At 51.0% G+C, this 26,321-nt stretch overlaps 1 protein-coding gene across 1 annotated transcript in view; it reads left to right on the forward strand.

Annotated features, from left to right (window-relative positions):
- Positions 1 to 16,197, forward strand: part of RHBG (Rh family B glycoprotein) — a 36,668-nt gene extending 20,471 nt beyond the window's left edge. The window contains exon 10 of the mRNA XM_077258310.1: positions 14,030 to 16,197. Coding sequence (XP_077114425.1) covers positions 14,030 to 14,095 — 66 coding nt within the window. The 3' untranslated portion in view covers positions 14,096 to 16,197. The remainder of the gene's footprint in view (positions 1 to 14,029) is intronic.
- The last annotated feature ends 10,124 nt before the right edge of the window (positions 16,198 to 26,321 follow it).

A 26,321-nucleotide genomic window follows, 5' to 3' on the forward strand; every position in this document is an offset into this window, starting at 1 on the left:
GGCGCCACTCTGGGTCCGATTTGGCGGGCGGCGCCACTCTGGGTCCGATTTGGCGGGCGGCGCCACTCTGGGTCCGATTTGGCGGGCGGGGGCACTCTGGGTCCGATTTGGCAAGCGGGGGCACTCTGGTCCGATTTGGTGGGCTGGGTCCGATTTGGTGAGCGGGGCAATAATGATAAGACTACAGATAGTGCTTTGTAATTGTGCTGTACTGTCACTTTAAGAGCTGATATTATCTGACAAAACTTGTGACCTGGTGAGCTGATGTAGAGTTTATAGGCGTTGGCATAGTAACTGGGTCTCACTGCGCATATCAATGAGCTAATCAGCCAGGTGGCAGTTATTTTTTGAAATTGCCTCAGAAATCAGGCCCATTATAAACGTATTGGAAAATTTCCCTATTGAAATGCATTGAGACACTTTTTTCAAACGCAAATTGCGCCAAAACTACAAATCCGATCGACACGAAAAATACTTAGCACACCTCTCAGGAACGCTGGCTTCGAAATGACACCTCACTGGAGTCTGTGAGTTTAGCGGTTCGGGCCGCATTACATGCGGACTGAATAATAAGAAGAACTAGATGGGTATTTCCTGAAGGAACTACAGATAGTGCTTTGGAATGGTGCCCGGGCTGCCCCTGCAAGACTTTCACACTTGGGTGCCCCCAGGCGCTGGTTTGGTAGTTGTAGCCCCTCAGGGTTGAGGCCACTCTGGGTCCGATTTGGTGGGCCGGGTCACTCTGGGTCCGATTTGGTGGGCCGGGTCACTCTGGGTCCGATTTGGTGGGCTAGGTCACTCTAGGTACGATTTGGTGGCGCGGGTCACTCTGGGTCCGATTTGGCGGGCGGCGCCACTCTGGGTCCGATTTGGCGGGCGGCGCCACTCTGGGTCCGATTTGGCGGGCGGCGCCACTCTGGGTCCGATTTGGCGGGCGGCGCCACTCTGGGTCCGATTTGGTGGCCCGGGTCACTCTGGGTCCGATTTGGTGGGCCGGGTCACTCTGGGTCCGATTTGGTGGGCCGGGTCACTCTGGGTCCGATTTGGTGGCCCGGGTCACTCTGGGTCCGATTTGGTGGCCCGGGTCACTCTGGGTCCGATTTGGTGGCCCGGGTCTCTCTGGGTCCGATTTGGTGGCCCGGGTCACTCTGGGTCCGATTTGGCGGGCGGCGCCACTCTGGGTCCGATTTGGCGGGCGGCGCCACTCTGGGTCCGATTTGGCGGGCGGCGCCACTCTGGGTCCGATTTGGCGGGCGGCGCCACTCTGGGTCCGATTTGGCGGGCGGCGCCACTCTGGGTCCGATTTGGCGGGCGGCGCCACTCTGGGTCTGATTTGGCGGGCGGCGCCACTCTGGGTCCGATTTGACGGGCGGCGCCACTCTGGGTCCGATTTGACGGGCGGCGCCACTCTGGGTCCGACTTGGCGGGCGGCGCCACTCTGGGTCCGACTTGGCGGGCGGCGCCACTCTGGGTCCGATTTGGCGGGCGGCGCCACTCTGGGTCCGATTTGGCGGGCGGCGCCACTCTGGGTCCGACTTGGCGGGCGGCGCCACTCTGGGTCCGATTTGGCGGGCGGCGCCACTCTGGGTCCGATTTGGCGGGCGGCGCCACTCTGGGTCCGATTTGGCGGGCGGGGGCACTCTGGGTCCGATTTGGCAAGCGGGGGCACTCTGGTCCGATTTGGTGGGCTGGGTCCGATTTGGTGAGCGGGGCAATAATGATAAGACTACAGATAGTGCTTTGTAATTGTGCTGTACTGTCACTTTAAGAGCTGATATTATCTGACAAAACTTGTGACCTGGTGAGCTGATGTAGAGTTTATAGGCGTTGGCATAGTAACTGGGTCTCACTGCGCATATCAATGAGCTAATCAGCCAGGTGGCAGTTATTTTTTGAAATTGCCTCAGAAATCAGGCCCATTATAAACGTATTGGAAAATTTCCCTATTGAAATGCATTGAGACACTTTTTTCAAACGCAAATTGCGCCACAACTACAAATCCGATCGACACGAAAAATACTTAGCACACCTCTCAGGAACGCTGGCTTCGAAATGACACCTCACTGGAATCTGTGAGTTTAGCGGTTCGGGCCGCATTACGTGCGGACTGAATAATAAGAAGAACTAGATGGGTATTTCCTGAAGGAACTACAGATAGTGCTTTGGAATGGTGCCCGGGCTGCCCCTGCAAGACTTTCACACTTGGGTGCCCCTCAGGCGCTGGTTTGGTAGTTGTAGCCCCTCAGGGTTGAGGCCACTCTGGGTCCGATTTGGTGGGCCGGGTCACTCTGGGTCCGATTTGGTGGGCCGGGTCACTCTGGGTCCGATTTGGTGGGCTGGGTCACTCTAGGTACGATTTGGTGGCGCGGGTCACTCTGGGTCCGATTTGGTGGCCCGAGTCACTCTGGGTCCGATTTGGTGGGACGGGTCACTCTGGGTCCGATTTGGTGGGCCGGGTCACTCTGGGTCCGATTTGGTGGGCCGGGTCACTCTGGGTCCAATTTGGTGGCCCGGGTCACTCTGGGTCCGATTTGGTGGCCCGGGTCACTCTGGGTCCGATTTGGTGGGCCGGGTCACTCTGGGTCCGATTTGGTGTCCCGGGTCACTCTGGGTCCGATTTGATGGGCCGGGTCACTCTGGGTCCGATTTGGTGGCCGGGTCACTCTGGGTCCGATTTGATGGCCCGGGTCACTCTGGGTCCGATTTGGTGGCCCGGGTCACTCTGGGTCCGATTTGGTGGCCCGGGTCACTCTGGGTCCGATTTGGTGGCCCGGCTCACTCTGGGTCCGATTTGGTGGCCCGGGTCACTCTGGGTCCGATTTGGTGGCCCGGGTCACTCTGGGTCCGATTTGGTGGCCCGGGTCACTCTGGGTCCGATTTGGTGGCCCGGGTCACTCTGGGTCCGATTTGGTGGCCCGGGTCACTCTGGGTCCGATTTGGTGGCCCGGGTCACTCTGGGTCCGATTTGGTGGCCTGGGTCACTCTGGGTCCGATTTGGTGGGCGGCGCCACTCTGGGTCCGATTTGGTGGGCGGCGCCACTCTGGTTCCGACTTGGCGGGCGGTGCCACTCTGGTCCGATTTGGTGGGCGTGGGCACTCTGGGTCCGATTTGGCGGGCGGGGGCACTCTGGGTCCGATTTGGCGGGCGGGGGCACTCTGGGAACGATTTGGCGGGCGGGGGAACTCTGGGTCCGATTTGGCGAGCGGCGCCACTCTGGGTCCGATTTGGCGGGCGGGGGCACTCTGGGTCCGATTTGGCGGGCGCCGCCACTCTGGGTCCGATTTGGCGGGCGCCGCCACTCTGGGTCCGATTTGGCGGGCGCCGCCACTCTAGGTCCGATTTGGCGGGCGGCGCCACTCTGGGTCCGATTTGGCGGGCGGCACCACTCTGGGTCCGATTTGGCGGGCGGCTCCACTCTGGGTCCGATTTGGCGGGCGCCGCCACTCTGGGTCCGATTTGGCGGGCGGCGCCACTCTGGGTCCGATTTGGCAGGCCTCGCCACTCTGGGTCCGATTTTATCGGGCGGCGCCACTCTGGATCCGATTTGGCGGGCCGCGCCACTCTGGGTCCGATTTGGCGGGCCGCGCCACTCTGGGTCCGATTTGGCGGGCGGCGCCACTCTGGGTCCGATTTGGCGGGCGGCGCCACTCTGGGTCCGATTTGGCGGGTGGCGCCACTCTGGGTCCGATTTGGCGGGCGGCGCCACTCTGGGTCCGATTTGGCGGGCGGCGCCACTCTGGGTTCGATTTGGCGGGCGGCGCCACTCTGGGTCCGATTTGGCGGGCGGCGCCACTCTGGGTCCGATATGGCGGGCGGCGCCGCTCTGGGTCCGATTTGGCGGGCCGCGCCGCTCTGGGTCCGATTTGGCGGGCGGCGCCGCTCTGGGTCCGATTTGGCGGGCGGTGCCGCTCTGGGTCCGATTTGGCGGGCGGCGCCGCTCTGGGTCCGATTTGGCGGGCGGCGCCGCTCTGGGTCCGATTTGGTGGGCGGCGCCGCTCTGGGTCCGATGTGGCCGGCGATGCCTCTCTGGGTCCGATTTGGCGGGCGGCGCCACTCTGGGTCCGATGTGGCGGGCGGCCCCACTCTGGGTCCGATTTGGCGGGCGGCGCCACTCTGGGTCCAATTTGGCGGGCGGCGCCACTCTGGGTCCGATTTGGCGGGCGGCGCCACTCTGGGTCCGATTTGGCGGGCGGCGCCACTCTGGGTCCGATTTGGCGGGCGGCGCCACTCTGGGTCCGATTTGGTGGCCCGGGCCACTCTGGGTCCGATTTGGTGGCCCGGGTCACTCTGGGTCCGATTTGGTGGGCCGGGCCACTCTGGGTCCGATTTGGTGGGCTGGGCCACTCTGGGTCCGATTTGGTGGGCCGGGTCACTCTGGGTCCGATTAGGTGGGCCGGGTCACTCTGGGTCCGATTTGGTGGCCCGGGTCACTCTGGGTCCGATTTGGTGGGCCGGGTCACTCTGGGTCCGATTTGGTGGCCTGGGTCACTCTGGGTCTGATTTGGTGGGCCGGGTCACTCTGGGTCCGATTTGGTGGGCCGGGTCACTCTGGGTCCGATTTGGTGGGCCGGGTCACTCTGGGTCCGATTTGGTGGGCCGGGTCACTCTGACTGACAGCAGGATCGGGTCACTCTGACTGACAGCAGGATAAGGGAATGGCTGATAACAGAGAGAAATAGACTGACAGCAGGATGGGGGAATGGCTGATAACAGAGAGAATAGACTGACAACAGGACGGGGAATGGCTGATAACAGAGAGAAATAGACTGACAGCAGTACGGGGAATGGCTGATAACAGAGAGAAATAGACTGACAGCAGGACAGGGGAATGGCTGATAACAGAGAGGAGCTGATATTATCTGACTGACAAAACCTGTTTCCTAGTGGGCTCGTAGGCGTTGGCATAGTAACTGGTTCTGACTGCGCATATCAATGAGGTAATCAGCCAGGTGGCAGTTATTTTTAGAAATTGCCTCAGAAATCAGGCCCATTATAAACGTATTGGAAAATTTCCCTATTGAAATGCATTGAGACACTTTTTTCAAACGCAAATTGCGCCAAAACTACAAATCCGATCGACACGAAAAATACTTAGCACACTTCTCAGGAACGCTGGTTTCGAAATGACACCTCACTGGAGTCTGTGAGTTTAGCGGTTCGGGCCGCATTACGTGCGGACTGAATAATAATAATAAGAACTAGATGGGTATTTCCTGAAGGAACTACAGATAGTGCTTTGGAATGGTGCCCGGGCTGCCCCTGCAAGACTTTCACACTTGGGTGCCCCTCAGGCGCTGGTTTGGTAGTTGTAGCCCCTCAGGGTTGAGGCTTGGTGGGCCGGGTCACTCTGGGTCCGATTTGGTGGGCCGGGTCACTCTGGGTCCGATTTGGTGGGCCGGGTCACTCTGGGTCCGATTTGGTGGGCCGGGTCACTCTGGGTCCCATTTGGTGGGCCGGGTCACTCTGGGTCCCATTTGGTGGGCCGGGTCACTCTGGGTCCCATTTGGTGGGCCGGGTCACTCTGGGTCCCATTTGGTGGCCCGGGTCACTCTGGGTCCCATTTGGTGGCCCGGGTCACTCTTGGTCCGATTTGGTGGCCCGGGTCACTCTGGGCCCAATTTGGTGGCCCGGGTCACTCTGGGCCCGATTTGGTCAACCCGGGTCACTCTGGGCCCGATTTGGTGGCCCGGGTCACTCTGGGCCCGATTTGGTGGCACGGGTCACTCTGGGGCCGATTTGGTGGCCCGGGTCACTCTGGGTCCGATTTGGTGGCCCGGGTCACTCTGGGTCCGATTTGGTGGCCCGGGTCACTCTGGGTCCCATTTGGTGGCCCGGGTCACTCTGGGTCCGATTTGGTGGCCCGGGTCACTCTGGGCCCGATTTGGTGGCCCGGGTCACTCTGGGCCCGATTTGGTCAACCCGGGTCACTCTGGGCCCGATTTGGTGGCCCGGGTCACTCTGGGTCCGATTTGGTGGCCCGGGTCACTCTGGGTCCGATTTGGTGGCCCGGGTCACTCTGGGTCCGATTTGGTGGCCCGGGTCACTCTGGGTCCGATTTGGTGGCCCGGGTCACTCTGGGTCCGATTTGGTGGCCCGGGTCACTCTGGGTCCGATTTGGTGGCCCGGGTCACTCTGGGTCCGATTTGGTGGCCCGGGTCACTCTGGGTCCGATTTGGTGGCCCGGGTCACTCTGGGTCCGATTTGGTGGCCCGGGTCACTCTGGGTCCGATTTGGTGGGCGGCGCCACTCTGGGTCCGATTTGGCGGGCGGCGCCACTCTGGGTCCGATTTGGTGGGCGGCGCCACTCTGGGTCCGATTTGGCGGGCGGCGCCACTCTGGGTCCGATTTGGCGGCCCGGGTCACTCTGGGTCCGATTTGGCGGCCCGGGTCACTCTGGGTCCGATTTGGCGGCCCGGGTCACTCTGGGTCCGATTTGGCGGGCGGCGCCACTCTGGGTCCGATTTTGCGGGCGGCGCCACTCTGGGTCCGATTTGGCGGGCGGCGCCTCTCTGGGGGCGGCGCCTCTCTGGGTCCGATTTGGCGGGCGGCGCAACTCTGTGTCCGATTTGGCGGGCGGCGCCACTCTGGGTCCGATTTGGCGGGCGGCGCCACTCTGGGTCCGATTTGGCGGGCGGCGCCACTCTGGGTCCGATTTGGCGGGCGGCGCCACTCTGGGTCCGATTTGGCGGGCGGCGCCACTCTGGGTCCGATTTGGCGGGCGGCGCCACTCTGGGTCCGATTTGGCGGGCGGCGCCACTCTGGGTCCGATTTGGCGGGCGGTGCCACTCTGGGTCCGATTTGGCGGGCGGCGCCACTCTGGGTCCGATTTGGCGGGCTGGGTCCGATTTGGTGAGCGGGGCAATAATTATAATAAGACTATAGATAGTGCTTTGAAATTGTGCTGTGCTATCACTTTAAGAGCTGATATTATCTGCCAAAACTGTCCTGCTAGGGTCATGTACAGTTCGCAGGCGTTGGCATAGTAACTGGGCCTGACTGAGCATATCAATGAGCTAATCAGCCAGGTGGCAGGTACATTTCAAATTGCCTCAGAAACCCGGCCATTATAACCTATGTGAAAATTTCCCTATTGAAAAGCATTACAATGAGGGGAAAAAACATTTTCAAACGCAAATTGCGCCAAAACTACAAATCCGATCGACACGAAAAATACTTAGCACACCTCTTGGGGACGCTGGCTTCGAAATGACACCTCACTGGAGTCTGTGAGTGAAGCGGTTCGGGCCGCATTACGTGCGGACTGAATAATAATAAGAACTAGATGGGTATTTCCTGAAGGAACTACAGATAGTGCTTTGGAATGGTGCCCGGGCTGCCCCTGCAAGACTTTCACACTTGGGTGCCCCTCAGGCGGTCCGATTTGGTGGGTTGGGTCAATCTGGGTCTGATTTTGTGGGCGGGGTAAATCTAGGTCCGATTCGGTGGGCGGGGTCACTTTTGGTCCGATTCTGTGGGCGCGGCCACTCTGGGTCCGATTCGGTGGGCGGAGCCACTCTGGGCCCGATTTGGTGGGCGGGGCACCTTAGGGACCAATTTGGTGGGTGGGGTCACTCGGTCCGATTTGGTGGGCTGGGCACCTCAGGGTCTCATTTGGTGGGCTGGGCACCTCAGGGTCCGATTTGGTGGGTGGGGTCACTCTGGGTCCGATTTGGTGGAAGGGGTCACTCTGGGTTTGATTTGGTGGAAGGGGTCACTCTGGGTTCGATTTGGTGGGCGGAGCCACTCTGGGTCCGATTTGGTGGGCGGGGTCACTCTGGGTCCGATTTGGTGGGCGGGGTCACTCTGGGTCCGATTTGGTGAGCCGGGCCCCTCGGGGTCCGATTTGGTGAGCGGGGTAATCTACTATATAATTGTCTAAGGGCACTTCCGTCTTTCTGGCTCTAGGAGGTGCAACAACCATCAGATACCGGCCGCTCCAGGAGGTGAGTATGTAACTTTTTTATTTTAATTCTTTTTTTTTTTTTTAACAGGGATATGCAGTATACTATGTGACTGGACAATATACTACGTGACTGGGCAGTATAACTACGTGGCTCTGCGCTGTATACTGCGTGGCTCTGCGCTGTATACTGCGTGGCTCTGCGCTGTATACTACGCGGCTCTGCGCTGTATACTACGCGGCTCTGCGCTGTATACTGCGCGGCTCTGCGCTTTGTACTGCGCGGCTCTGCGCTATATACTGCGTGGCTCTTCGCTGTATACTGCGCGGCTCTGCGCTGTGTACTGCGCGGCTCTGCGCTGTGTACTGCGCGTGTCCGTGCTGTGTACTGCGTGTGTCTGCGCTGTATACTGCGCGGCTCTGCGCTGTGTACTGCGCGTGTCCGTGCTGTGTACTGCGTGTGTCTGCGCTGTATACTGCGCGGCTCTGCGCTGTGTACTGCGCGGCTCTGCACTGTGTACTGCACGGCTCTGCGCTGTATACTGCGGGGCTCTGCGCTGTATACTGCGTGGCTCTACGCTGTGTACTGCGCGGCTCTGCGCTGTATACTGCGCGGCTCTGCGCTGTATACTGGGCGGCTCTGCGCTGTGTACTGCGCGGCTCTGCGCTGTATACTGCGCGGCTCTGCGCTGTATACTGGGCGGCTCTGCGCTGTGTACTGCGCGGCTCTGCGCTGTGTACTGCGCGGCTCTGCGCTGTGTACTGCGCGGCTCTGCGCTGTGTACTGCGTGGCTCTGCGCTGTGTACTGCGCGGCTCTGCGCTGTGTACTGCGCGGCTCTGCGCTTTATACTGCGCGGCTCTGCGCTGTGTACTGCGCGGCTCTGCGCTGTGCACTGCGCGGCTCTGCGCGGTATACTGCGCGGCTCTGCGCTGTGTACTGCGTGGCTCTGCGCTTTATACTGCGCGACTCTGCGCTGTGTACTGCGCGGCTCTGCGCTGTGTACTGCGCGGCTCTGCGCTGTGTACTGCGCGGCTCTGCGCTGTGTACTGCGCGGCTCTGCGCTTTATACTGCGCGACTCTGCGCTGTATACTGCGCGGCTCTGCGCTGTGTACTGCGCGGCTCTGCGCTGTGTACTGCGCGGCTCTGCGCTGTGTACTGCGCGGCTCTGCGCTGTGTACTGCGCGGCTCTGCGCTGTGTACTGCGCCGGTCTGCGCTGTATACTGCGTGGCTCTGCGCTGTGTACTGCGCGGCTCTGCGCTGTGTACTGCGGGGCTCTGCGCTTTATACTGCGCGACTCTGCGCTTTGTACTGCGCGGCTCTGCGCTGTGTACTGCGCGGCTCTGCGCTGTGTACTGCGCGGCTCTGCGCTTTATACTGCGCGACTCTGCGCTTTGTACTGCGCGGCTCTGCGCTGTGTACTGCGCGGCTCTGCGCTGTGTACTGCGCGGCTCTGCGCTGTGTACTGCGCGGCTCTGCACTGTATACTGCGTGGCTCTGCGCTGTGTACTGCGGGGCTCTGCGCTTTATACTGCGCGACTCTGCGCTTTGTACTGCGCGGCTCTGCGCTGTGTACTGCGCAGCTCTGCGCTGTGTACTGCGCGGCTCTGCGCTGTGTACTGCGCGGCTCTGCGCTGTGTACTGCGCGGCTCTGCGCTTTATACTGCGCGGCTCTGCGCTGTGTACTGCGCGGCTCTGCGCTGTGTACTGCGCGGCTCTGCGCTGTGTACTGCGCGGCTCTGCGCTTTATACTGCGCGACTCTGCGCTTTGTACTGCGCGGCTCTGCGCTTTATACTGCGTGGCTCTGCGCTGTGTACTGCGTGGCTCTGCGCTGTGTACTGCGCGGCTCTGCGCTGTATACTACGCGGCTCTGCGCTGTATACTACGCGGCTCTGCGCTGTATACTGCGCGGCTCTGCGCTTTGTACTGCGCGGCTCTGCGCTATATACTGCGTGGCTCTTCGCTGTATACTGCGCGGCTCTGCGCTGTGTACTGCGCGGCTCTGCGCTGTGTACTGCGCGTGTCCGTGCTGTGTACTGCGTGTGTCTGCGCTGTATACTGCGCGGCTCTGCGCTGTGTACTGCGCGTGTCCGTGCTGTGTACTGCGTGTGTCTGCGCTGTATACTGCGCGGCTCTGCGCTGTGTACTGCGCGGCTCTGCACTGTGTACTGCACGGCTCTGCGCTGTATACTGCGGGGCTCTGCGCTGTATACTGCGTGGCTCTACGCTGTGTACTGCGCGGCTCTGCGCTGTATACTGCGCGGCTCTGCGCTGTATACTGGGCGGCTCTGCGCTGTGTACTGCGCGGCTCTGCGCTGTATACTGCGCGGCTCTGCGCTGTATACTGGGCGGCTCTGCGCTGTGTACTGCGCGGCTCTGCGCTGTGTACTGCGCGGCTCTGCGCTGTGTACTGCGCGGCTCTGCGCTTTATACTGCGCGGCTCTGCGCTGTGTACTGCGCGGCTCTGCGCTGTGCACTGCGCGGCTCTGCGCGGTATACTGCGCGGCTCTGCGCTGTGTACTGCGTGGCTCTGCGCTTTATACTGCGCGACTCTGCGCTGTGTACTGCGCGGCTCTGCGCTGTGTACTGCGCGGCTCTGCGCTGTGTACTGCGCGGCTCTGCACTGTGTACTGCGCGGCTCTGCGCTTTATACTGCGCGACTCTGCGCTGTATACTGCGCGGCTCTGCGCTGTGTACTGCGCGGCTCTGCGCTGTGTACTGCGCGGCTCTGCGCTGTGTACTGCGCGGCTCTGCGCTGTGTACTGCGCGGCTCTGCGCTGTGTACTGCGCGGCTCTGCGCTGTATACTGCGTGGCTCTGCGCTGTGTACTGCGCGGCTCTGCGCTGTGTACTGCGTGGCTCTGCGCTTTATACTGCGCGACTCTGCGCTTTGTACTGCGCGGCTCTGCGCTGTGTACTGCGCGGCTCTGCACTGTGTACTGCGCGGCTCTGCGCTGTGTACTGCGCGGCTCTGCGCTTTATACTGCGCGACTCTGCGCTTTGTACTGCGCGGCTCTGCGCTGTGTACTGCGCGGCTCTGCGCTGTGTACTGCGCGGCTCTGCGCTGTGTACTGCGCGGCTCTGCACTGTATACTGCGTGGCTCTGCGCTGTGTACTGCGGGGCTCTGCGCTTTATACTGCGCGACTCTGCGCTTTGTACTGCGCGGCTCTGCGCTGTGTACTGCGCGGCTCTGCGCTGTGTACTGCGCGGCTCTGCGCTGTGTACTGCGCGGCTCTGCGCTGTGTACTGCGTGGCTCTGCGCTTTATACTGCGCGGCTCTGCGCTGTGTACTGCGCGGCTCTGTGCTGTGTACTGCGCGGCTCTGCGCTGTGTACTGCGCGGCTCTGCGCTTTATACTGCGCGACTCTGCGCTTTGTACTGCGCGGCTCTGCGCTTTATACTGCGTGGCTCTGCGCTGTGTACTGCGTGGCTCTGCGCTGTGTACTGCGCGGCTCTGCGCTGTGTACTGCGCGGCTCTGCGCTTTATACTGCGCGACTCTGCGCTGTGTACTGCGCGGCTCTGCGCTGTGCACTGCGCGGCTCTGCGCTGTGTACTGCGCGGCTCTGCGCTGTGTACTGCGCGGCTCTGCGCTGTGTACTGCGCGGCTCTGCACTGTATACTGCGTGGCTGTGCAATATACTACGTGGACATGCATATTCTAGAATACCCGATGAGTTAGAATCGGGCCACAGTCTAATAATCATAAGACTAAGGATAGTGGTTTGGAATTGTGCTGTACTGTCACTTTAAGAGCTGATATTATCTGACAAAACTTGTGACCTGGTGAGCTGATGTAGACTTCATAGGCGTTGGCATAGTAACTGTGTCTGACTGCGCATATCAATGAGCTAATCAGCCAGGTGGCAGTTATTTTTAGAAATTGCCTCAGAAACCAGCCCATTATAAACGTATGGGACAATTTCCCTATTGAAACGCATTGAAAGACTTTTTTCAAACACAAATTGCGCAAAAACTACAAATCCGATCGGCACGAAAAATACTTAGCACACCTCTTGGGGACGCTGGCTTCGAAATGACACCTCACTGGAGTCTGTGAGTTTAGCGGTTCGGGCCGCATTACGTGCGGACTGAATAATAAGAATAAGAAGAAGTTTACCACGGTGGAATAACAGTATAGTGCTTTGTTCCAAAGCACTATAATAAGAATAAGAAGAAGAAGAAGTTATCCACGGTGGAATAACAGTATAGTGCTTTGTTCCAAAGCACTATAATAAGAAGTTTACCACGGTGGAATAACAGTATAGTGCTTTGTTCCAAAGCACTATAATAAGAAGTTTACCACGGTGGAATAACAGTATAGTGCTTTGTTCCAAAGCACTATAATAAGAAGTTTACCACGGTGGAATAACAGTATAGTGCTTTGTTCCAAAGCACTATAATTAATCAAATCTGTAAACTGAGCAGCAAAAAAAAAAAATCAAAACGCCCGAATTATGTTTTTTTGGTTGCTGCAACATTGAATTAAAATGCTATAACGGGCGATAAAAAGATTGCAGACACAACAAGATGATATCATTAAAAACGTCAGCTCGGCACGCAAACAATAAGCCCTCACCCGACCCCAGATCACGAAAAATGGAGACGCTACGGGTATCGGAAAATGGCAACTTTTTTTTTTTAAACAAACTTTGTATTTTATTTTCACCACTTAAATAAAAAATAACCTAGACATGTTTGGTGTCTATGAACTCATAATGACCTGGAGAATCATAATGGCTGGTCAGTTTTAGCATTTAGTGAACATGGGGAAAAAAAAATTGTGGAATTGTCCTTTTTTGCAATTTCACCGAACTTTGATTTTTGTTTCCCATTTTCCAGTATACGATATGGCAAAAGCAAAAGGAGTCATTCAAAAGTATAACTCGTCCCACAAGAAGCAAGCCCTTTCACGGCCATATTGATAGAAAAATAAAATAAAGTTATGGCTCTGGGAAGAAGGGGAGCAAAAAAAACAGAAACTCAAAAACGGAAAAACCCAAGGCGGTGTTGATGTTATTGGGCATTTTAATTTTAATTTTTATTTGGGGTGAGGTTAGGATTTTTTTAAGTTTGCAGACCTCCACATCTGAAGCTCACAGGACACTCAGAAAGATAGAAAGAACTACTGTATAATTTAGCACATTAGTGGATAGCATCTTGCTGATGGTTTCCAGATACAAGGATAAAGAAAGTGGTAATAAAAACTAAGTGGACAACATCAGGCCAGTCTCACACGTCCAGATAATTCCGGTACCGGAAAAATCGGTACCGGAGTTATCCGTGTCCCTATGAGAGGTGGAGCCGCATATTCATCACTGTAATGAGCGACACCACGTGACCGCTCACACAGGACAAGCTGCGGCGCTGAGAGGAAGCATCGCGGGAGCTGGGTGAGTATTTTAATGCAAGCGGGCGGGCGCACAGGGGGTGGGAGGTGTCAGGTGACCAGGAACTTTATTTTAAACACAAAAATAATAAAAAAAACCCTTGATTTTTCATTCCTTCTCTCCAGCGAACGCTGCTGGGGAGAAGGAATGAATGCCGGCTTCAGCACCACACGCAGGGGGACAGCGCTTACTGTAGCGCTGTCTCCTGCACGGTCTGTGTGGTCCTCAGTCGGCACACGGGCGGCACACGGACGGCATCCGTGTGCGGTACGTGTTTACACGGACCCATTGACTTTAATGGGTCCGTGTGATCCATGCGCTCCCACGAACACTGACATGTCTCCGTGTTTTGCAAACGGACACACGGTCCGTGAAAACACGCTGACATGTGCAGAGCCAGAGACACATTTATTTTAATGTGTCTACGTGAGTCAGTGTCTCTGGTACGTGAGGAAACTGTCACCACACGTACCGGAGCCACTGACGTGTGAAACCGGCCTCAAACATAGTTAAGATACAACTGCATGTTTCACCTCTGAAGAAAACAAGGGTCCTACAACATTACTCCCTAATTTTTTACACCTGTTGTCCAGCAGCCTATGGCAATTGCAGTTTCACTAGCCACCAGTAGATGGTAGCAAAATACAATTTTTTTAATTTAAAATAATATTTAAAAAAATCTGTGAAAAAAATTCAACTCTGCTACATCTGAACGCCGACAAATTTTTATTACTCCAGGTACCTCATGAAGAAGGCCATATCGCTGTGCTCACTGAGGATCCTGAGCAGCAGACACATGCATAGTGACACCTGGATATCTATGTTTTATTGATCCTGAGAGACAACAAATGTGTCAAGCCATCAGCCAACATTGAAGATGGTGCTGCCAAATTTGGCCACAGATCTCATGGCTGGGAAGTGGCATAGTCTGGTGCCAACAAGGCGGAAGCAATTTTACCTTAATGCTGTACAACTTTTTGGCGTTGACCTTGGCCGCTGTTTAGAAAGGTCAATCAAACGTTATTTTAAAAAAATATATATTTTTTACACCTTTATCTTGTTATATTTGTAAATGTTTTTTTTAAAGTAAAAGATGCATGATACATTTTATACTAAAAATTGTAGCAAAGAATAGGAGCACAAGATATAATAGGTAATCTTTGATTATATAAATGTAATCTTACATCACTATAAATATACAACTAAAGGGAACCTTCGCCTCTAATTATTATGGTCATATCATATTTTTTCCTGTAGAAAACAAACAAAAATATCATATTACAAATATTTAGTGATGGGTGAGGGGTAATTTACTGATATTTGGGTCTCAATTTAGTACTTTGAGAGCACAAGGGTGTACCTTGTTGAATTGACTTTGGGTCTTTCACTATCAGCTCAATATTCATTGTAACAGAGTGAATCATATGTGCATAATGAGACACGCCTTGTGGTATATATAAGCTTTACATTGATTATCAGAGCAGCGCACCCCTGTGCACTGAAAGTACTAGGTGCAGCACCAGAGCAATCAACAGCAACCTGTTCAGGGCCTCCAGAAAGAAACGTGTATTTATTTGAACAATAAAGAACATATAATAATAATCTTTATTTTTATATAGCGCTAACATATTACGCAGTGCTTTACATACATTATCATCACTGTCACCAATGGGGCTCACAATCTGCATTCCCTATCAGTATGTTTTTGGAATGTGGGAGGAAACTGGAGTACCCGGAGGAAACCGACGCAAACACAGGGGAGAACATACAAACTCCTTGCAGATGTTGTACTTGATGGGATTTGAACCCAGGACCCAGCGCTGCTGTGCTAACGACTGAGCCACCGTGCTGCCCATATAACATATGATATGAACATATAATATCAAGACCCAAGGTGCTAGTGATGGATGGCAAATTACAAAATTTGGGTCTCTGTTTAGTACTTCGAGAACCCAAGGGTGTACTTTTTTTTATTGGCTTTGGGTCTTTTACAAGCAGCTTAATATTCCTTGCAAAAGTGCATTATGAGGCCTGCCTTGTGGTATATCTAGGTTTTTATTTGATAATCAGACTTACAGACAGTTTAGAACAATGCACCCCTGTGCACTCAAAGTACTACATACAGCCGAGTCATCAAGCATCTTGTTCATGGTTTACAGAAAGCAACTTGAATTTATTTGAAAGATGAAGAACATGCGTTGATAAGAAGACCCAAGGTCCCCCTTCTGTTATTTTGGTATTAGTGTTAATTGAAGGTGCAGCTTCACATAGAGTTGACCAATATATGAATTTCTTATCACTGCCAGATCTAATTCTTTGTGTGATATGTGATTATGTGATATTTGCCACATAGATAAAATGGATTTTTTTAAAGTGGAAAGTCTACTCTAATTAATTGGGTGCCATTTTGAAAGTACCTTAGTATTCAACAATCGGTGGTAAGTAAGCAGCTATTCCTGATTTACACACACAATGGCTTGTCATGCTTCTCCCCCTTTTTATCGCATATCTATACATAAAAAGCCTAATATAGGAGGGGCTTGACAACTTTAAGGAGGGGGGAATAAGGAAATCTATAGCGTTGCAGATTTAAAAGATTAATCCTTTGGGTGAACAGGAATTTCCACTGTAATGTGGAGTCACCCTTTAAATAAGTCATTTCATTTGTATAGATACATTTCATCATTTCTGAACAAATATTATCCCAGTGATGTCTGCAGGAAACGATTCTGTGTCATGCAATTTTAAAAGTCAATATTTGTCTATAATGAAGATATCGCTACATGCCATCGAGGCCTAGGGGAGACTGTGAGCATCTAGAAGTGTCATTTTGTATCTTTTCATTATATGTATTTGAATAATCTGCTTGTTCTTATGCAAATAAACTCATTAATATCACAAACTGGCCTCTACACAGCGTGTTTCATTTATTTTCATGTACTGGTTGAAAGTGAGTGGAGAAAGGACAGATTAGTCAATCAAGTCACAACAGCTGGGCGAAGAAACTTAGGAAGTGAAGTCAAGGTGACCCATATCAAAGGTGGTATCTAAATGTGAGGTCAGGTAGAAAAGGCACAGAAGTCGATCAGGTCACAAAAGCTGGACAGCATTTCTGGCAGTGAAGGCAAGGGGATCTGTGTCAAGGGGGGTGTCTAGATGGGAAATTAGGGAGACCGGACATAGATGTCAATCAGCTTACAGCTGGGTTGACTATTTCAGACAGTGAAGTCAAGGCGACCTGAGTCAAGGGTGATGTCTATCTGTGTGGTTAGGGAGACAGGACACAGAAGTAAATCAGGTCACAACAGCTGCACAAAGTATTTCAGAAAAGAGACACATGGCATAAAAAAAATGCCAAGAAAAACGACCAAAGCAGTCCAATGTACGTATAAAAGTGAAAATACTTTATTCATACATAGTGGTAATAAGGACAAAAAAAGCCATCAGGCCAAGAGATGACATGCAATACATGAAACCAACATGACAATGGCAAAAAAAAAAAAAACGGCAGGTGTGCACACATGCCAGAACCACACAACACAAAAAATGGTACTGCCAGAAAAAATCTCCCCGTCACAATATGGCGGTATAAGAGAGGGAGCCCAAACAAATGTAGTCATACAGCAACCAGAATAAATAATGCTCCAAAGAATCAGAGCACATGTTATATCAAAAAAGGAAATAGACAATGTACATGTTAGAGATACTACCTTATTTGATAAATGGCACCAATGTGGAGGTTCCTGGAATGTGTGCACACGCCCCAACGCACATTTCGGATGTTATCCTTCCTCAGGGGGCAAAGTATTTCAGGCAGTGAAGCCTGTGTCAAGAGTGGTGTCTAGATCCAATATCACAAAAGGATAAAAGAATTTGGGTTTCGCAGCAGCACAGAGAATTGGCAGTACTCGTCATAAAATTAATACTAAGTATGACGCAAGCAACTCTTCGATAAAAACAAAAAAAAGCATCGATGTAATGCAACTGCAAGGCAGTTGCACTCAACCTCCACCAGGGGGCGTGGGTAAGGGGAAAAAGTAGCACTCACTATGTAGCACAGTGCAAAGCGAGGAGCGCCACCAGGAGGCAGCAGAGTAGTCAGCAACAAACAGGAAAACAAATTACCAGAGGTCACGGCAATGCCATAAACATGCGGCTGTCTCATACATACCACTCCTTTACATAGACCAAGGAAGATAATTACTATTTGCCTACACTGGCACCCTTTTCTCAAACACCATCCACTATACGTAACTGATGAAGGTCAAATTGGTGACCGAAACGTTTTTTTGTTGTTGAAAATAAATTCGCTTCCAAATATAAGTTGAGTGCCAGGTTTTATTACACACAGCAATGCATGTGGTCAGACACAAGCCAGAAATCGGAACCAGATGGGAGTGCGGGATCCAAAACGTGAGACAAAAACGTAGTCGGGGTATAAGCCAAAGAGTCAAAGCCAGACGGAAAACGTAGTAACAGAGACAGAAAGCAGGTGTCAGGGTTCAGAATTCAAGCCAAGTCATACACTGTAGGAAACCACCAAACACACACTAAGTCAGGGATTGGGAACGGGTCAGGCATAAATATGGGTAATCAGAGGCAGAAGGATAACTAGGGTACATGGGTCAGCTGCTTAAGCAGGGACTGGAACTATCACTGACAAATGCTACCAGGAGTGGCACCAACAAATAGCCACCCACAAACCACAGAGAGGCAGGAAAGGTTAACCCCACCATAACCAGACTGGGGAAGGAAAGACAAGAAGCAAACCCAGACCTGGATCATGACAATCCACTTTAATAGTGGGTGTTGATGTTCCTTCTCCACCTCTGTATGGAGCATTTTTTATGACAAAGTATTTAGAGACCATTGAACTATGACACACAAAAGTGCAGAAGACAGAATGGCCTTTAATGATTACATCAACATTCCTCAAGAGATCCTCCTAGAGAGTGAGGTCTAATTTTTCATCTTTTATAGCGGTCCTGTCATTGATCTCTTCGTAAAATGATAGATAGATAATAGATAATAGATTGATGACAGAAAGATAGATAGATAAATAATAGCTAGATAGATAAGAGATAGATGCATAATAGATAATATATAGAGATTAATAGATAGATAATAGATAGATATATAAATAAATTATTGCAACCATTATAACAGATAAGGCACTCACCCCCGAGATGCTGTGGTTAATGTCCTTTATTTGCTACGTGCAGCAATTAGACATTCATGGAGAGGCAGCAGGAAAGAGAGAGAGGGGTGCGGGGAGGCAGGAGAGGACGTCGGCCGTTTCGTGCAATTGCGCTTCCACGGGTACACCTGGACCCGTGGAAGCGCAGTTGCGCGAAACGGCCGTCGTCCTCTCCTGCCTCCCCGCACCCCTCTCTCTCTTTCCTGCCGCCTCTCCATGAATGTCTAAATGCTGCACGTAGCAAATAAAGGACATTAACGACAGCATCGCGGGGGTGAGTGCCTTATCTGTTATAATGGTTGCAATATTTTGAAGTCTTTATCTTCTTGAACATACGTAGAGCACCGCCCAAGTATGCTTCTTTTGGAAAGTGTTTCAAGTCTGTTGATCTCTGTTTAAACATTATAGCCTGTGAAGATAAGCTTACCTGGTGCCGCTCAGTTTCTGAATCTTGTACGTTTGGTTCATATAAATAAATTATAATAATAGAGATTAATAGATATATGATAGATAATAGATAGATAGATAGATAGATAGATAGATAGATAGATAGATAGATAGATAGATAGGATAGATAATAGATGGAGATCAATAGATAGATAATGGATAGATGATACATAGATTGTAAATTTGTAAATATGTCATTGTAAATACGCACCTGTACTTTGTATCTCCCCCACCTCATTGTAGATTGTAAGTTCTCACGAGCAGGGTCGTCTTATTTTGCTTTAATTATTGTTAGCGTTGTTACTTGTAGATTGTGAGCCCTCGCGGGCAGGGTCCTCACTCCTCCTGTACCAGTTATGACTTGTATTGTTCAAGATTATTGTACTTGTTTTTATTATGTATACCCCTCCTCACTTGTAAAGCGCCATGGAATAAATGGCGCTATAACAATAAATAATAATAATAATTACTTACGACTGTTGTGTTTGAAACTGTTAAGCTGTAAAGCGCTGCGGAATATGTTGGCGCTAAATAAATATTATTATTATTATTATATTATTAGGGTTCTTTCACACTAGCGTCTTTCTGCGGACGTCTAAAAGCGTCGGCGCGACGCATTGACGGATGCGTCACAAATAGTGAAAAACGCACGCAACGCATACAGTATTTCGACGGATCCGTCGTAGATCCGCTAGACGGTTCCGTCGAAAAACTGGATCCGTTTAATCCGTTGTGTCCGTTTTTACTATCCGTTTCATCCGTTTTTATGACGGATCCGTTTTCCCTGCCTAAAAATGGGAGTCTCCTTATGTGATTGGCTACTGGAAAATATGGAAAACTATATATTGAATGTTTTTACAGCACATCTTTGAAAGGGTTTATTAGAGAAAGTGGCAGCGATGGAGCAAGTACTTGTGAGGATTGCAAATGTTGTAACCGATGTGATTTTTGAGACAAATCGCCTGGATATTATGGTTCGGGACAAGGAGGCGGCAGCAGAAAGACGGAGGATGCTTCAACCTCGACGTCGCAGACTATGGATTCATCCCATTAATGCACTGCGGATGACCCGGGGTGTATATTCTACTTTGTACATGGAGTTGCGCCAGAATCCGCAAAAATTTTTTAATTACCTTCGGATGAGGCAGGAGCATTTTGATTTGTTGCTGGAACAAGTTGGGGATTCCATCAAAAGGCAGGACACACACATGAGGCTTGCCATTTCACCGGCGGAGCGGCTGATGGTGACCCTGCGGTAAGCTCTTTTTTTTTTTTTTTTAATCATTGTTCATATTTAAACCTTCACATCAGCAGTGAACATGCTCCACAAAATACTGCGCTGAAACACTGCGTTGCATTTTCAGGAGCATGTTAATTTTTTTATTGTTAGTGGCCATTACTAATTTTTTAACACCAAGAATGCACACATGTAAAAATGCTGTTTTTAATGTGCACTACAACAGACAAAAAAAATTCGCAGTGCCATTTTTTGAAACTTAAAAAAAAAAAGGAACATTTGTGTAATTGTTTAAAAATGTTATGTGTGTCTTTGCAATTTTTAATAACTTTTTTTTTTCACAGCTTCTTGGCTACAGGTGAATCTCTTATGTCACTACACTTTCAGTTCCGCCTCGGTGTTTCGACTATTTCCGGAATTGTAAAAGGCACCTTCTGCGCTATTTGGGAGAATTTACACACGGAATACATGCCACCACCGACAAGGGACATCTGGCTGCAGAGTGCAGAACTGTTCGAGAAACTCTGCCATTTCCCAAACTGCGTGGGTGCAGTAGATGGGAAACACATACGTATATCCAAACCGGCAGGATCAGGCTCAGAGTTTTTTAATTACAAGAAGTACTTTTCTATCATAATAATGGCCATTGCAGATGCCAACTGCAAATTTCTGGCTGTGGACATTGGAGCCTATGGCCGGTCCAACGACTCCCAAGTATTTAAAAATTCACCAATGGGCCGTTGTTTGTATGCAGACAATTATGACTTTCCAGCAGCCAGAGCACTCCCGGGAACAAGCGGACCGCCTATGCCGTATGTTTGTGTGGGTGATGAGGCCTTCCAGTTATCCCCACATCTCCTCAAACTGTATTCTAGCAGAGACTTAACCAGAACAAAAAGAGTGTTAAATTACAGATTAACAAGAGCAAGAAGAGTTGTTGAATGTGCATTTGGCATTCTCACGGCAAAGTGGCACGTGCTGCTCACCGCCATAAGACTGCACACACAAACCGTGGATGAGGTTGTGAAGGCCTGCGTGGTCCTACATAACTATGTAATTTCCAAGGAGCCTGATCCATGGAAGATGAGGACTTGGAGACCACCCTGTGGGATTACCGCAGCAGCTCTGTCGGTTCCGTCGCTTCTGTTTCCAGAATGAGGGACCACTTTGCTGAGTATTTTGTTTCACCTGTGGGCAGGGTGCCATGGCAAGAGAACATTGTGTGACATCTTTTCTCATGTATTGTTGATTAATGTTTGTGTAAAAAAAAATTTTTATTGACACCAACTTTTAAAAATTACAGTCCAAAACTTATTTTGGTATATTTTGGGTAATAAACCAAATGTTATACCTTCTAACGTGTGTTGTGTAATATTTTTGTACATTTAGTTAGCATACTTAAATGAAGGCACTTCACAAAGAAATTCTTTTTAAACCAAACCAAATTTTATTTAACATATTACAATTAGTGTTGAGCGATACCGTCCGATACTTGAAAGTATCGGTATCGGAAAGTATCGGCCGATACCGGCAAAGTATCGGATCTAATCCGATACCGATACCCGACACCAATACAAGTCAATGGGACTCAAGTATCGGACGGTATCCCTGATGGTTCCCAGGGTCTGAAGGAGAGGAAACTCTCCTTCAGGCCCTGGGAACCATATCAATGTGTAAAAGAAAGAATTAAAATAAAAAATATTGCTATACTCACCTCTCCGACGCAGCCTGGACCTCACCGAGGGAACCGGCAGCGTTGTTTGCTTAAAATGCGCGCTTTTCCTTCCTCCCGTGACGTCACGGCTTGTGATTGGTCGCGTGCCGCCCATGTGGCCGCGACGCGACCAATCACAGCAAGCCGTGACGTAATTTTCAGGTCCTGAATGCCGAATTCTAGGCATTCAGGATTTTAAAATTACGTTCCGGCTTGTGATTGGTCGCGTCGCGGTCACATGGGCGACGCGACCAATCACAAGCCGTGACGTCACGGGAGGCAGGAAACACGCGCATTTTAAAATTCCGTCCCGGCTTGTGATTGGTTGCGTGCCGCCCATGTGACCGCGACGCGACCAATCAAAGCAAGCCGTGACGTAATTTCAGGTCCTGAATGCAGAATTCTGCATTCAGGACCTGAAATTACGTCACGGCTTGCTGTGATTGGTCGCGTCGCGGTCACATGGGCGGCACGCAACCAATCACAAGCCGTGACGTCACGGGAGGAAGGAAAAGCGCGCATTTTAAGCAAACAACGCTGCCGGTTCCCTCGGTGAGGTCCAGGCTGCGTCGGAGAGGTGAGTATAGCAATATTTTTTATTTTAATTCTTTCTTTTACACATTAATGTTGTTTCGATACCGATACCCGATACCACAAAAGTATCGGATCTCGGTATCGGAATTCCGATACCCGCAAGTATCGGCCGATACCCGATACTTGCGGTATCGGAATGCTCAACACTAATTACAATACAAAATTTGTGATCATTTTTTTTATAAAAAAAAACATTTTTGCGTAAATATTTTTTTTTGTCAACTTTTTTATTGGTTACCCTTTTATTTTTAATAAACTTTTTATAAGGGCTGTCCCACACGTCCAGATAATTCCGGTACCGGAAAAAATCGGTACCGGAGTTATCCGTGTCCGTGTGCCCGCGAGCTCACGTAGGCCATACGTGCGGCACACGCGTGCCGCCCGTGTGGCGAGTGGGTACCACACGGAGCGTGCAGGAGACAGCGCTAAAGTTTAGCGCTGTCCCCTGCATCGTGCTGAAGCCGCAATTCATATCTTCTGTGCAGCAGCGTTTGCTGCCTAGAAGATATGAATAATAGTGTTTAAATGAAAGATCTATGTGTCCGCCGCCCCCCCACCCCCTGTGCGCCCCCCCACCCCCTGTGCGCCCCCCCCCCCGCTATTCAGAAAACACTCACCCGCTCCCACGTTGGCTGTCGATGCTTCCAGGTCTGGCCGCCCCTTCTACTGTATGCGGTCACGTGGGGCCGCCGATTAGAGTCATGAATAGGCGGCTCCACCTCCCATAGGGGCGGAGCCGACTATTCATGATTGTAAATGAGCGGCCCCACGTGACCGCATACAGTAGAAGCCGCGGCCAGACCAGGAAGCAGCGACAGCCAACGTGGGAGAGGGTGAGTATTTTCTGAACAGCGGGGGGGGCGCACAGGGGGTGGGGGGGCGGCGGACAGATAGATCTTTCATTTAAACACCATTATTCATATCTTCTAGGCAGCAAACGCTGCTGCACAGAAGATATGAATGGCGGCTTCAGCACCATGTGGGGAGGACAGCGCTTACTGTAGCGCTGTCTCCTGCACGCCACAGGGACCGCACACGGAGAACGTCCGTGTGAGGTCCGTGTTTTACACGGACCCATTGACTTTAATGGGTCCGTGTAATATGTGCGCTCCCACGAACACTGACATGTCTCCGTGTTTGGCACACGGAGACACGGTCCGCAAAAAATCAATGACATCTGCACAGATGCATTGATTTTAATGGGTCTACGTGTGTCAGTGGCTCCGGTATGTGAGGAAACTGTCACCTCACGTACTGGAGACACTGACGTGTGAAACCGGCCTCAGTAAACTTTTTTTGTAAACTTTTTTTTTGTAAAACATTTTTTTTTTTTACATTTTTTTTGTCATTTTTTTTTTTAAATATAAAAGTATACAACATTATAACAGCAAACAACATTATAAATCGGTAAAGTGTGGGGTGGAGATACTAGCGGAGGGGCTGAAAGTTTGGACCACGTCGATAGGTGGGGAAAGCCTACTGGGTTGGGGTGTAGTGGAAGGGTTGGAAAAAACAGGAGGCTGAGCAGGGGTGGGTGTTGTTGGGGTAGGTGGAATACTAAATGGGGAAGGTAAGGAAGAAAACATTGGGGAAGACACTTGGATTTGGGCCCTGGATGGGAATTGGGACTGGGTTGGGTATTGGGACTGTGTTGGGTATTGGGCATGGGGTGGGAATTGGGACTGTGTTGGGTATTGGGCCTGGGGTGGGAATTGGGCCTGGGGTGGGAAAGTAGTAGTGGCTGTGTGGGGAGGTGTGGGAGTTTTTGATTTTGATATGACCCGCAGTAGAGCAGCATGGCAGTCGTGCATTACCTGCATCTGCTCATCAAAACTAAGCTTTTCCATGCTCCTGAGCATAGATTGAAAGAAAAGGTTGCTTGGAGCTTGACTTGCATCTGAATGCAGCCTGTTGTGAACTATACTTTTTGGCTCCCTCTTGTGGTCACTAGTGATTTGGCACTTGGATTGTCTTTTACCAGGTTGGTGCTCACCTGCTTTGTTAAGCTTGGGGTGTTGCTATTTAAACTTCCTGGATTCTCAGTCCAGTGCCTGGCATCGTTGTAATCAGTTCACTTCTGTTTGCTCCTGTCTTCAGGTCCTGGTTCTTTGCAAGATAAGCTAAGTCCTGCTTTCGTACTCTTGATCATTTGCATTGTTCATATTTTTTGTCCAGCTTGTACAATATGTGATTCCTGTTATTGCTGGAAGCTCTAGGGGGGCTGATATTCTCCCCCCACACTGTCAGTCGGTTTGGGGGTTCTTGGATATTCAGCGTGGATATTTTGCAGGGTTTTTTGCTGACCATATAAGTCTTCTTACTATATTCTGCTATAAGTCAGTGGGCCTCTCTTTGCTAAATCTAGTTCATTCTTACGTTTGTCTTTTCTTCTTACCTCACCGTTATTATTTGTTGGGGGCTTGTATTACTTTGGGGTCTTTTCTCTGGAGGCAAGAGAGGTCTTATTTTCCCTGATAGGGGTAGTTAGTTCTCCGGCTGGCGCGAGACGTCTAGGACCAACGTAGGCACGTTCCCCGGCTGCTGTTAGTGTTTGCGCTAGGATCAGGTATATGGTCAGCCTAGTTACCACATCCCTATGAGCTGGTATTTATGTTTTGCAGACTTTGCTGTGATCTTTGAGGTCCCCTGCCATTGGGATCATAACAGTATGCCAGGACTACAAATAGTTAATGCATTGCTGAAGTGGGATTAAAAGAAAAGAAGTTCTGAGTTTTTTTTTTTTGTTTTGTTTTGTTTTTCTTCCTCCCCTTTATCTCTGAGTGGCTTGAAGCTTTGCTGCAGACATGAATGTTCAGACCTTGATTACTAGTGTGGATCAGCTTGCTGCACGTGTGCAGGGCATTCAGGATTTTGTTGTTAGCAGTCCTATGTCAGAGCCTAAGATACCTATTCCTGAGCTGTTCTCTGGAGATCGATTTAAATTTAGGAATTTTAGGAATAATTGTAAATTGTTTCTATCTTTGAAACCTCGTTCGTCTGGAGATTCTGCTCAGCAAGTCAAAATTATTATCTCCTTCTTGCGTGGCGACCCTCAGGATTGGACTTTCTCGTTAGCGCCAGGAGATCCTGCATTGGCGGATGTTGATGCGTTTTTTCTGGCGCTCGGATTGCTTTATGAGGAGCCTAATCTTGAAATTCAGGCAGAAAAAGCTCTACTGGCCATCTCTCAGGGCCAGGATGAAGCTGAGGTGTACTGCCAAAAATTTCGGAAATGGTCCGTGCTTACTCGATGGAATGAATGTGCTCTGGCCGCAAATTTCAGAAATGGCCTTTCTGAAGCCATTAAGAATGTGATGGTGGGTTTTACAATTCCTACAAGTCTGAATGATTCTATGGCGCTGGCTATTCAGATTGATCGGCGTTTGCGGGAGCGCAAATCCGCTAAACCTCTGGCGGTGTTGTCTGAACAGACACCTGTCTCAATGCAATGCGATAGAATCCTGACTAGAACCGAACGACAAAATCATAGACGTCAGAATGGGCTGTGTTTTTACTGTGGTGATTCTACACATGTTATATCAGCATGCTCTAAACGCCTAACCAAGGTTGTCAGTCCTGTCACCATTGGTAATTTGCAGCCTAAATTTATTTTGTCTGTGACTTTAATTTGTTCATTGTCTTCCTACCCTGTTATGGCATTTGTGGATTCAGGTGCTGCCCTGAGTCTTATGGACTTGTCGTTTGCCAAGCGCTGCGGTTTTGTCCTGGAGCCTTTATAGGTTCCGATTCCTCTCAGAGGAATTGATGCTACGCCACTGGCGGAAAATAAACCGCAGTATTGGACACAAGGGACCATGTGCATGACTCCTGAACATCGGGA

This window comes from Ranitomeya variabilis, chromosome 1, assembly GCF_051348905.1.
Source record: "Ranitomeya variabilis isolate aRanVar5 chromosome 1, aRanVar5.hap1, whole genome shotgun sequence".
In the NCBI taxonomy this organism is placed as follows: Eukaryota; Metazoa; Chordata; class Amphibia; order Anura; family Dendrobatidae; genus Ranitomeya; species Ranitomeya variabilis.